The sequence below is a fragment of the Biomphalaria glabrata genome, chromosome 1 (assembly GCF_947242115.1).
Source record: "Biomphalaria glabrata chromosome 1, xgBioGlab47.1, whole genome shotgun sequence".
Taxonomy (NCBI): domain Eukaryota; kingdom Metazoa; phylum Mollusca; class Gastropoda; family Planorbidae; genus Biomphalaria; species Biomphalaria glabrata.
Genome location: NC_074711.1, coordinates 5,279,679 through 5,293,345, shown reverse-complemented (window position 1 = coordinate 5,293,345; position 13,667 = coordinate 5,279,679). Strand labels below are relative to the sequence as shown.

General features: G+C 38.5%; 1 protein-coding gene across 2 annotated transcripts in view; it reads right to left on the bottom strand.

Moving 5' to 3' along the window:
* Positions 1–13,667, bottom strand: part of LOC106053984 (lachesin-like) — a 145,025-nt gene that overhangs the window by 10,331 nt on the left and 121,027 nt on the right. For both annotated transcript variants that reach the window (XM_056018148.1, XM_056018155.1), the window contains 2 exons: positions 11,843–11,875; positions 7,411–7,701 (listed from right to left, as the gene is read on the bottom strand). In XM_056018148.1, coding sequence (XP_055874123.1) covers positions 7,411–7,701; positions 11,843–11,875 — 324 coding nt within the window. The remainder of the gene's footprint in view (positions 1–7,410; positions 7,702–11,842; positions 11,876–13,667) is intronic.

Genomic DNA, 13,667 nt, shown 5'->3' with positions numbered 1-13,667 from the left:
CGACACATGCAGAGAGCAACGTGGATGGCCCCAACAAGATCAAGATTCAAACCCACCCCTTTTCCCACTGATAGACCCCCACCTGCATTTATGAAACTCCATAGCCCATGTTGTTAGAAAACAAGCCCACCACTTCTCCCACTGATAGACCCCCACCTGCACTAATGAAACTCCACAGCCATGTTTTTAGAAAGATTCTGTCCGGGACCATAAACCAAAGAAAGCCTTACGAATCAGTTGAAAGTGTGAAGCCACTAAAGAATAATCTAAGAACATTCCTCATTAGAATAGGTTTGATGAAGTATAACAGAGGTTTTAGAAGAACGATAATCAAGTCAGAAGCAAGAAGGACAGAACTAGTGTAAGATGCCAGAACTGTGAAGTGAGTAACCATCTGAGATAGAACTGTACAAACAACTGTACAAGAAGATCAACCCAATATCGTACAAACCCAAGTCAGTTGCTGTTGTTTAAAAGAAGAGCATGTGAATATTGCTGTACTGTGATGAACCTAGTTATCTCTGAAGAAGCTCTGTAAAAAGATGCTTGAAAATGTAAAACTCAGCCAGTGAAGCACGAACTCGTTAGAATGCTGATGAATTTTCTTGACAAGAGTGCCCAATGTCGTCATCTGAAGGTCGATGTTTCCATACCAAGATTGATGAAAACATTTGTGAGGACCTGCTGAAAAATGAGGATTTGGCTCCCATTCTTCTATGGAAAGAAGATGGACAACGGCCAGATTGAAAGAACATCTCTGAGAAGGGGGCAACCACCAAAGCTTCCTACTTGATCGTCGATCGATTTCATCAGTATCGTGATGAAGTAGAATCTGTTCGGGACGAACAGATCTAAGAAGGGGGCAGTGTTACAAATGAACAGTGATAGGTAGAGGTCAACGTATGACCCCGGCGAGATGACACAGCAGCGAGTGTCCTCTGGAATCTACATGTACAAACAAAGACAGGATGTGACGTGCCCTCACGTGTTGTTCCAGGGGACGAACAGATCTAAGTAGGGGGACAGTTACTAATGAACAGTGACAGATAGAGGTCACTACGTGTGACCCCAACTTGATGACACTGCAGCCGATGTTTTCTGGAATCTACATGTATAAACAAAGACAGGATGTGACGTTTCCTCACGTGTTATTTCAGAGGATACTAGCCGTGTTTGTGTAACTTTGGACAAGCGATTAGGGACTCTATATAAGCCAGAGAGTTAATGTGAAAGTCAGTCGTATGGAGTCGTGAGTGAGCCGTTACAGTCGATACAGACGATGTAAGACGTGTGCGGCTCTGTGGAAGAGAAATGTGTACGACTCGATGCAAGTTAACTAGGGTAGAGTTAACTGGAGTGGACTACTGTCGTTAAAGTCTATACAGCGAACTACAGTGGACTTGAGCCGTTACAGTCGATACAGTCGATGTAAGACGTGTGCGGCTCTGATGTGGTAGACGAGAGTACGATTTGGTTCAGCTTTGGGAGACCTGGAGCGACACTGGGAAGAGTGTCGTTGGTCTGTTACGACTTGGTTCAGCTTTAGGAGACCTGGAGCGACACTGGGAAGTGTGTCGTTGGTCTGTTCTGTGGAATACGGCTCGATGCAAGTTGAGAAGAGATGAATTGCAACGAAGTGAAGAGATGAATTGCAACGAAGTATAGCTAACTGTAAACTGACAGATATTGTACAGTCTTCTACGCTACATGTTACAGTAACGAATTGTTAGAGTTAATAGTCATTAAAGTTATATGAAACTGAAAGTTTAGTCGTCAAGTTCTTTGCTGTGTTTTTATTTGTGTGCCTACTAATACTTCTAGCCAGAAGATTCAGAAATACGTAACAATATATATATATATATATATATATATATATATATATATATATATATATATATATATATATATATATATATATATATATATATATAGGGACCAAATTTGTAATAAAAAATATAGTATAGCGAACAAATGGACAGTCCTGACCAAAGCTTGAACGAATGACACTCCACTTCGACAACTCTGCCCAGCAGAACCAGGAGAACAAGCCACTCGACCATCCAGATTTCCCCAAAATGAAAGAATTTTTTGGATGGGTAGTGTTTCACCATCACGCACTTTGCCACACAGAGTATAATAGTCACATGCCCCATTTATCTTATCTTCTTATCTTATATAATACAGACGTTACATCAGAAACGAAGATGATTACGCCCTACGCGTCATGCATTTAGTCATGCATATTAACCAATGACTTAAATTCTGCCAAGTCACTGGTTTTCCTGGCTAGCTCAGGCAACCCATTCCATGATCTAATAGCACTAGGGAAGAAGGAGTATTTGTACAAATTTGTCCTAGCATATGGAACGAGGAATATGCCTTTATCTTTGTGTCTTTCAGAGTATTTTATTAAATTTTGTTTTTGTATTTGAAGATTATGGTTCAGTGTTTTATGTATAAATGCTACTTTACTTTTGAGTCTTCTGTCCTGAAGGCTTTCTAAATTTAGGGATTTTACTAAAGGTGTTACTCTAGTCAAATGTGAATATTCATTTGTTATGAATCTCACTGCTCTATTTTGTGTATGTTCCAGTTTCTTAATGTTTTCTTGAGTTGAGCGGTCCCAAACGGAGGATGCATATTCTATTATTGGCCTAACCAAGGTTAAATACCATTTTAGCTTTATGTTCTTATTTGATTTATGAATGGGATTATAAAGTACGTCAGGACATCTAAATTCGCAGTTATAAGGAACAACTTTATGTAAAAATGCTTTTGAAACACAAATTTGAAGGTTAATTTTATTAAATAATGAAATGAATGGACTATATTATATGTTTTCATGTGTCAAAGTAAAAAACTATCTTTGCGAAGTGTAGTTCTTAAAAATTAGATCTAGATCCTTTCGGTCTTGTCTCATGTAAACATGGCTATATAGCCTACTATATGACCTAGCACCATGAAATAGTAATACTTTCATAGAGTTGGGCAACTTTTTTTTGTTAATTTTTTTTTTTAAATTTGTTTTAAGGGTACTTTACATACTTACTGTTCCAGTTAGTCAATTTGTGGGAGAGAACTAGACAAAAACCCATAGCCCAAGACATCACAAAACGAAAATGGAGCTGGATAGGACACACCCTGCGAAAACCAGCTTCCAATGTTGCAAGGCAGGCACTTGACTGGAACCCACAAGGAAAGAGGAAAGTGGGCAGACCCAAGCAAACCTGGAAGAGGTCAGTCATCTGTGAAGCTGAGGGTACTGGAATGACATTAGAGCAGATGAAGAAAGCTGCTCAGAACCGAGTTCGGTGGAGAGGTTTGGTTGCGGCTCTATGCTCCACTGGGAGTGCACAGGATTAAGTCAAGTCAGTTTCAGTTAGTACCCACGTAACATTTATGCCAAGTTTTATCAAGATTGGTCAAACGGTTTTGATTTCTATGAGGGACATACATACATACATACGAGTTACTTTCTGCTTGATATTATAGATTATGTTATCTCATTAAAAAAGTGTGGTCCTTAGTGTAGCCTTTAAATATGCATATATCATATGTAATGTATTTAGCTAAGTTATAATTATAATACAGAAATGGCCATTCTGGACTAGATATTTGTGCTTAACTCAGAATCTATAGATTATCCTATTTTCCCCCTTTATAATAAAACGATACTGTAGACTAGATAAATATATAGTCCTAAGGAGTTTGATCAGGCATTCACAGTCCACTTACCAATCACACACATTCACACACATCATTTCTATACCACATAGAACATCCAATTTATTTTTCTCAATACGTGAACAGGAATATTACTTCCCTTGTTGTCCTTCCATAGTAGACTCTCCTTTTATGCCAGGTCCTCTCTCGCCCTGGCTGCTTTCAAGGCGAAATACAATCAATGATGCCAATTTGGCAACTCTCTTGCCTGATTGAACCACTCCATTTAGATCCAACTGGTATCCCATTTTTTTAAGGGAATTATTTGCAAGGTTTTGCAATTTTTTTATATTTTTTTTTTGAGTCAGATTTTCGGAAACGTTCACGCCAAATTGCTAACTTGCATTAGAATTTTTTTTTCTTCTTATTAGGACAGAACTAGGGTTAGCTGTAATTAATACGTCCGATATTAACATCTCCGATTATAAATGTAAACATGTTCAGATGTAGGAACGTTTTTTTTTCCTTAATATACATACACTCCAGTTCTCTCTTTTTGCACCGACGTCAAAAAATGCTACTTATCTTATGAATTACAGACGTTCTAAAAAAAAAATAAATTGCGTCCTACGCGTATCCACGTGTCAATCTAGGTGTGATATAATCGGAGACTTAAACTCTGCTAAGTTTTTGATTTTCCTGGCTGATTCAGGCAACCCGTCCCATGCTTTATTGGGACTAGGGAAAAAAAAGAGCACTTACATGAATTCGTCCCAGCATATGGAATAAGAAATGTGCCTTTATCTTTGTGTCTTTTAAAGTATTTATTTGGCTGCGTTTTTTTTTTGTATTTGTTCATTGTTTTATGTAATATTGTTACTTAATTTACTTTTGAGTCCTCTGTCCTGAAGTTTCTCTAAATTTAGTGATTTTACTAATGGTGTTGCTCTAGTCCAGTGGTTCCCAAACTTTTTTGTCTCATAGACCCCTTGCCATGTTTTCCAGTTTTCGGTAGACCCCCTGAATTTTTTTTTAAAATTCATTAATATCAAATGTGTTTTTCTTGCAGATATGTATGTACATTGATGATATTCAAATTAAAATGAAGCAAAAAAAATTAATATGCATGACATGAATTGACTAATAAAAAAAAAACTATTGGTGGAAAAGTTTGATACTAAAATTTTCATATTGAGCTTCAATTTAGGTTTAACGTTATACCTTCTCGACTAGATAATGTTTGACAAAGTTCAATTTGGAAAATCCAAAAAAAAAAAAATCATCCTGTCCAAAGCACGCTACATTAATTTAATCCTCCCAAGAAACACTGAAATTATGCATTCGTTTTGACAAAATTGAAGTTATCACCTTGTCGCAGCAAATTAACCACATTAAATTATGAAACAAGTCTATTAAAAAGACTATGTCCGATTCCCGCTTATTTTTTTGGTCTTAAAATTAGATCTTTAGCACCCAAGAACTCAAATATTGTCACACTGTTTAAGTCACACATAAGCCTTTTGACAACTATCATACTTCAGTGTGATGGAGCCAAAGTAGATTTTTATGATTTCTTGATTCGAAACAAAACGAAAAATATGATAGTAATAACACACTATATTATCACTATATTGTAGCAACGAGGAATTTTTATTATGATATCAGATATAGGCAGGGCTTTTTTGTGATGGTACACACCGCTATGGCATACCGGCACCTTTTTGAAAAAATTATTATTTTTGTCGTATTTTAAAGTATATTATAAATTTGTAGTAGTTAAAAGTTAGGCAATCAACTACTGAGTACCGGCACCATTTTTTTTTTTTTTTTTTTTTACAAAAAAAGCACTGGATATAGGATTGTGTAAAACAGGTTGCAAAACCTCTTCACTGGCTGGCAAAGTCTATTTTTTACCTACAGTGTGCAGTTTTCTAGAGTTTGATAAAGTAAAGTATTGTAAAATGTTCACAAACCTCTTCTCTTTTGTGATGTTCAATCAAACATTTCAAATCTTAATCTATTATATCATGTTGGCGTTGCCTCAAAGGATGTTCCAGATTTAATGGTTTCATAGCGACATAACTTTAAACTTTATTGCATAAAAAGCACAAATGCATTTGCTTGTTGCACAAGGACAAAATGAAGCCAAAGTTCTAATAACCAATGGACTTTCTACAATTCTTTTCAGACTCGGTCATGTACAAGATTAGGTACTTTCATACAGACAGAATTAAGCTAATTAAAATAAGATGTTAAAATTGTAAAAATAAAATCATTAGACTAACAAGGCTAAAATTCAAAGGATTAACTAAGGTACAAATCATTAATAGAAAATGAAATTTAAAGTTTAGACATGCTTAAATGAGATCCATTATCGTAGACCCCCATTTACAGGTCATAGATCCCCAATTAATTTTTTCACCTCCATAGACCCCTTGGAAGTCCTCGTAGACCCCTGGGGGGAATCACTGTTCTAGTCAAATGTGAATATTCGTTCGTTATAGATCTCATGACTTTAGTTGGAGCCTTTTCTACTTTCTTTAAATGTTTCGTGACTTGGGGACAGATGTCGCACATTCTAAAATAGGCCTACGGTAAGTTCTAACCAAGTGTCACAACACAAGATGTCACGATGTGTGTTGTGGTGCCGGGGATTTCACTTGAATTAAAATAGTTGAATAAATGACGATCTAGGATTCACAATAAAAGATTCTTTGTTAAAACACAACTCTGGAACTTTATTTAAATATAAAACGTAAGTACGGCTTATGTTCAAGTTACAGATCAACACGTATAAATAACATTACAAAGGCTTTAAATCAGAGCTGCTAGAAACGTGACTATCTACTAGGAGATTCTTTCATCGACTGGCTTCTTTTTCCCTCGTCAATTCTCTGGCGCTAACTCTTTTAAAAAAATGTCTTTATTTATTTTCAAATCAACCAATAGATTTGCAACATCATAATTACGTCTTGGGTAAAACCTGAGGCGCTGTTAAGGATTTAGATTTGTGGGGTAATTCCTGAGGCTCAGTCAAGGGTTTATATTTCTATTTACACATAAGCTTTTTGAATGTGAAATATACAAATAAATTTATAATGGCATCCGTGACACCAAGGTTAAATAACATTTTGGAACATAATTAAAACAACAATTAATAAGTGGTGTTTCATATTATCGCAAGAACTGCAGTGTATTACCGTAACTGTGGAACACCTAACTAAACAATTTTTTTTTTTTTTTTTTTTTACGGAATTTTCTTTTTGTTGAATAAGAGATTGACCCTTTACAAAACAATTAGATCAATTAGATACTTATTATAATACATCAGTTAGGCCAGGTTCACATCTAACTTCATATTCGCTTTCCCCTATCCCTTGGTCTGATGGGCCGATGGGGCACCACACAAGATCTTTCATCCTTCTTTCTCCATTCTTCTCTATCATTTGCATTTGATAGAATTTCATTCTGATATTCTGTCTGAAAATATTGAAACCTGCCTTTTTACCTGGGTGGACCACTTCGGGGGGGGGGGGGAGCGATTTTGAGTTTGTGTTTCCACAGTGGTCTCTGCAACCTTGCAGTTAAATGTTCTTGTTTGATCAGTTTTTACAAATGAACTTTTGTTAATATTTTATTTTATTTTATTTTAAGTTGAATAATGTGGGTGTAGTCTTTAACAAAAAAAAAGTATTTTTAAAATGTTTTTTTTATTTGAAATACTAAAGAAAAAACACTTCAACTTACCATTTAAAACATGAACTTTCAAACTGGTCATCACTAGATTACTTGACCTGCAGACGTATGTCCCAGCATCCTCCATTCGGCTGTGCTTGATGGCGACATTGCTAACAAGCGTCCGGGAGGCCGGAACTTTGAACTTGTTAATTTTGACCTGGCGGATGCCGTCCGGGGACAGTTTCTGACCGTCCTTGAACCAGTCCAGGTCTTCTGGCGGGCCGAGATGACCCGAAGCGTTGCAGGCGAGATATATGGGGTCACCTTTCTCTACGAACGTCGTTCCGGATATGAATATGTCTATGGACAGAGTATGTATTAAGTAGACAGTGAGTCGTCATGGTATGTTCGGGGCATGGAATTGTAAAAATATGTTTTAAAAAATGTCCCCTTGTGGCCTATAGGGCAGATGAAGTAAAGGTCATCTGTTTCTATGGCCTACGGTTAACGAGGTTGTTATGTGGACAGCACAACGACCAACCGCCTTTACAATTCCCCTAACTAATGTCAGGTACCCATTAGATGCTGGGTGGCCTCAGAGGCGCCCAATGATCCCGAAATTAAAAAATCCCAGTCTTCACCAGGGTTCAAACCCGGGACCCCCGGTTCGGAAGCCAAGCGCTTTGCCACTCAGCCACAGCACCTCCATAAAATATGTTAGAGATATATAGAAAAAGCAACAATAACAACAACAATAACAACAGTGAACTTGACCATGACTAAGTTAAAACAACAGATTGGTTCAAACTACAGGCAACGCAGCCAGTTATCAGGGGCGCTGTTTAAAAACACCCCAAAAAAATTTGAATCACGATAAAGCTTATATTGACTCACTCTGTCTGTCTGTCGGTCTGTCTTGCAGTTTTTTTCGCCCATTTTCCATTCTCGGATTAAGTTGAAACTTTGCACAATTATTTATGGTCGCCGAAAACACACGAATCAATAAAAATTAGTGGTAATTCATTTAGTTTGTTTTATATAGAAAACGGGAGATATATCTTGCAGTATTAATATATGGCAGTAGTGTGCGGCTTTAACCCCTATATAAGCTTCTTTTTTTTAAAAGTATTTTTAAATTTTTTGCTTGTTTACTTATATATACAGTTCATTTCATAACAATGGTGCGCCAATTCCATGATAACACGCAAGCAAGAGTCCAAGACAACGGAGACTACTCCAAGCCTTTTCCTGTCTCGGCGTGAAGCAGGGCTGTGTGCTGGCTCCAACGCTTTTCAGCATAATGTTCACCAACATGTTGAAAGATTCCTTTCGCACAGAAAGCATTGGAGTTGGCATACGATATCGCACAGATGCAAGTTTATTCAATGCTCAGAGACTCAAGGCAAGGACCAAGGTAAACTACGACTGCACCAGAGACCTGCTATTTGCAGACTGTGCCCTTAATGCCGCAAACGAAGAAGACCTTCAAAAGAGCCTGTCCCTCTTCGTTAATGCCTGCAAAAATTTTGGCCTCACCATTAAGACAAAAGTGCTGCACCAACCTTCTCCAAATAAAGCTGTCACAGAACCAGACATTCTCATAGATGGCCAGAAATTAGCAAACGTCAAAAAGTTTTGTCTATCTGGGCAGCACCATATCGACAAACGTCAACCTAGATGATGAGGTCGACTTCCGTGTTGCTCGTGCCAGTGCTGCTTTTGGCAGACTTCAAGAACAAGTGTGGCAATGGAGAGGACTGGGCGAGACATGTAGTCCGCATGACAGACAATCGCCTTCCCAAGCGACTTCTGTACGGGGAGTTGTGTGCAGGAAAGCGCTCCCAGGGAGGCCGATACAAGCGCTACAAAGACACTCTCAAGAGCTCCTTCAAGGAATGCGATTTTGAAATCCACGGCTGGGAAGCACTAGCTCTCGATCGCTCCTCATGGCGTTAAGCTGTGAGTTTGGGGGTCTCAAGATTTGAAGCAAGAAGAGTGGCCAGGGCGAAAAAGCGCCGAACCAACAAAAAGCTGAGAGAAGAAGCAGGCCTATCTGCCTACCCATGCCACGTATGTGGCCAGCTTTTTAAAGCGAGGATTGGACTTTACAGCCATCTTCGAGTCCATAAGAAATAAGAAATGTGCTCATCTTCGACCACGAAGAAGGAGCTTTATATAATAATAACAGTTCAAGCTAACTTTGTCAAAAGCAACTTTTTGTCAGTTCTTCTCTAGCCGTGTCCTAACCAATACACGTACAGCTTATAGCTCCCTCTCCCTCACGACCTAACCCGTTTTGATTTCCAATGAAGATCACAAAAAATAAAAAACTCCAATTGAAAGTTTTTACCATACTTTTCCCCTCAATAGCAAGAGAAACAATGGCGCGGTTGAATTGATTCTACTTGCACTTTGCGTAGAATAAAAAACAAAAACAAAAAACAAACGAAAAACGAATCAAATCTCCAGTATATCATTTAGAAGATGAAAGACCAGGCAAATGAAGCCATGCATGTCAGAAGAGGGGTGAGTGGTGTCATGTCAGAGATGGACAGAACCACGACGAGATTGGATCACGTTCTCTGACCATCTCACTGGAGCGTAACCAATTATTAGAGAAAATAGAGTTTAGACGAGCGGTTCTCAACCTTTTATGCTCGGCAACCCCTTTATACAATCCCCCACTCTGCCGCGACCCCCCCCCCTCCCCGCACACACACATACAGCATTAGAAGAGTAGACAATAACAATCCATATTTTGGATCGTTTTAGGCGACCCCTGGCAAATTGTAAATCGACCCCCAAGGGGGTCGCGACCCACAGGTTGAGAACCCCTGGTTTAGACCATATTGTTATGAGAGGGGGCTATGATCTAGCTGAACCGCTGCCACATTTTGCTGCTGGTCCACGCTTACGTTCAAAAACTAGCCATTAGGTTATCTAACATAATGTACTCATTGAATCTAGATCATTAACAACGACTGCGGCCCTTCCCTGCCAGCACCGACGTCTGTGCTCCCCCTAGGGAGTTTCTACAAAGCCAGCCACTCGGGGGCGACAAATAGTTTGAACCCTGACACTAAAAGGGGTCATGGCCCCTGGGGCCCCTAGCCCAAATAAAACCCTAAACTTTTATTTCAGACTAGCTAGATCAGGGGTTCTCAGCCTGTGGGTAGCGATCCCTTTGGTGGGTCGATTGACGATTTGCAAGGGGTCGCCTAAGACCATCGAAAAATGAATTGTTATTGTCTATTCTTCTATTGCTGTTTGTGTGTGTGGGGGAGGGGTGGTCGCGGCAGTGTGGGGGGGATTGTATAAAGGGTCGCCGAGCCTAAAAGGTTGAGAACCGCTGAGCTGTTCTCCCTTCAAAGGATTAAGGCAGAATAGGAAGTGACGATATGGATGAATTTTTATTTTCTTAATTTGAAACTGACCTCACTCTGGCTTAGTCCGATAAATAAGGGGACACTACTGCGGCTAACATCGAATATACGAAGGGAGGTAAATCTTTTGATTTGAGAAATAAATATAATTACAAAATGGCTTCACATTTTTTTCCCCGAGGTTTCTAATTTCAATTTTTCTTATAAAACGTGCCGGCAAAAAATAAGATGATACTTGATAATGATACACACACACACAGTCACACACTCACGCGCGGACACACATCATGCGCACAAAAGCATATATACACACATGCGCACTAAGCAGATTCATCAGGTCACTTTCGATAAGAAACGAAAATACAACAATTACAAAATAACTGAATACAAAACAAGCAAGCAAAATAAAAAAGTTTCTTAAAAAACAACAACAACAAAGGTTATATAAGAGAAAGAAATTCACATTTACCCTCCCACACCCTCTCAAAATACTCCAATATCTATTTCCCTTCCCCCCAATATAAAACAAAATTATTTTATTACCACTATAATTAAATAATCTAATTGGTTAATGTTTTGATTCACTCGTGTATTTTTTTTTATACGTTACCCTTTCAGAACTTGCGATCTATGGGGCAGATGATGTAAAGGTCATTAGTTTCTGTGGCCCACGGTTAACGAGGGTGTTATGTGGCCAGCACAACGACCAACCGCCTTTACTTTTCCCCAACTATAGCCAGGTACCCATGAGAGCTGAGTAGACTCGGCGGCGCCCCAAAGATCCCAAAATTAAAAATCACAGTCTTCACCAGGATTCGAACCCGGGATCCTCGATTTGGAAGCCAAGCGCTTAACCACTCAACCTCCCATGTTTTGTCATTGACAATGAAAACTAAGTTTCAACTTATCCTAGAATGGAAAAAGCTTCTCACTTTTTGAACTTACGAGGGAGCAATCAAAAGTTGCCAACTAAAAATTCAGTGCTTTGCAGATATTTATGTGTTCATACTAATAAAATTTACTCGAGAGTGCGGCTGCCCAAATTACATCGAGATAAAACCGGCACTGTTTTGCTACTCTTGTCATACACTATTTCGCATGCTTTTGTTTATACTTACCAGGGGACTTGACCAAATCAGGGACATTGTGATCTAAAAAGAAGACAGTAAACAAATAAAGGAATGTTAGTTGGGGGTAATTATATTCATTTAGAAAAACTTGGAAATAATCGAATGGAAATGACGTGGTGACAGAAAATGTACATGTATTAGTTTTAACCTTAAAAACAATATATTTTAAATACACAGAAAAAAAACACAGTAAAACCTAGATTCTTGCGCATGAGTTCTTGAGTCTCTCATAGAATAACACAAACATGAACACACATAAATACACACACATACACACACTCATATAAACACAGAAATGCACCGACTGTTGACATCGTGGCCCAGGCGTTACATAACATTAAGTTGTATGAAACATTAAGATAGATCTATGCATCGCTTTTTACAAAGCTTATATCAACTCACTCTGTCTGTTAAAAATGTTTGTACGCGTTATTTCTCCCACACCCAATCTTAGATCAAGCTGAGATTTCGAAACAAAAAATTCTTTTACCTAATAACACAAGAAACAATATAAAAATATTAGCCCATTAGTTAATTAACTATCGGAGGTTAATTATTTTGTTTGGTAACGAACAAGGGAAAGAAATTGTACTTGACTTTCTTCTTCTTCTTCTTCGTTCTCATTGTTATGTTGGAGTGTTCAGATGACTCGACCAATATATGAGATGAACTGCGCAGTGGTTTTCAAATCAGGGGGCTCTCCATAGAGTTTTCTTTGTATTGAGGTGTTTTGGGGCCAGTGTCTTGTACGGGCCTCTTGGTAAAGAGAGCAATCCTGGAGGACATGGTCAGTATTCTCTGGTGACACTCCACACGGGCAGATTTCACTGGTTCCAATTTTGAGCTTCCGGTACATGTGTTGTCGCATTCTGTTGTGTCCGGTCCTGAGTCGAAAGATTAGACGTTGATCTTGTCTGGACAGCTTGTAATTGTACATGGCTGATGTGGCGGTGTAAGTTAAAGCCCCTGTTATACTTTAAAGATCGAAATAGGTCCCCACTTTAAAGTTTGAAACTAACAATAGATAACTATAAAACCTACTATTTTCATAAGCACATTTTTTAGAGTGATGGTCTGAGGAGGCCTTAGCACTTAAGTTTAAATTCAGCTCGTTATTCTTTTTTTTTTTTATAAATGCATTTAAAAAGAGATCACGGTAACGTTCACCCAGATTACCTCTAGCTCAGCGGTTCTCAACCTTTAATGCTCGGCGACCCCTTTTTACAATCCCCCACTCTGCCGCGACCCCCCCCCCCCCACACACACACATACAGCAATAGAAGAAAAGACAAAAAACAATTCATATTTTCGATGGTCTTAGGCGACCCCTGGCTAATCGTCAATCGACCCCCAGGTTGAGAACCCCTGCCCTAGCTTCTTCCCCCGATCTTTTTCCAAACTGGTCCAGGCAAGTGACAGGATCATAAGCGTATTGAGAAAGCTAAAAGCATGAAACTACGCTAAAGAAGTGCAACAGGTACAACTATTTCTAATCGCACAGATTTATTCTTGTTAGTCTAGATTCTAGATCTTCTAATACAAGTTTAATCACGTGACTTATCCCAACTAAGGGACACAACTATTCTTCATATACGCTTCGTTTTTTTTTTTTAAAAGTATTTTTAAAAAAATATCTTCTTGTTAATGTTAAGCTTAGTGGATTATACATGCGCATGCGTGGCACTCAGATGCAGGTTTGAAGGATAAATAGCTTAGTAATAATAAACAAATATTTAGAAGGAAAAAAACAACAGGTGTCCCATTTAAAATACAAGAATTATGGATATACAGTGAAGGTGAACTTTTAGTGTTT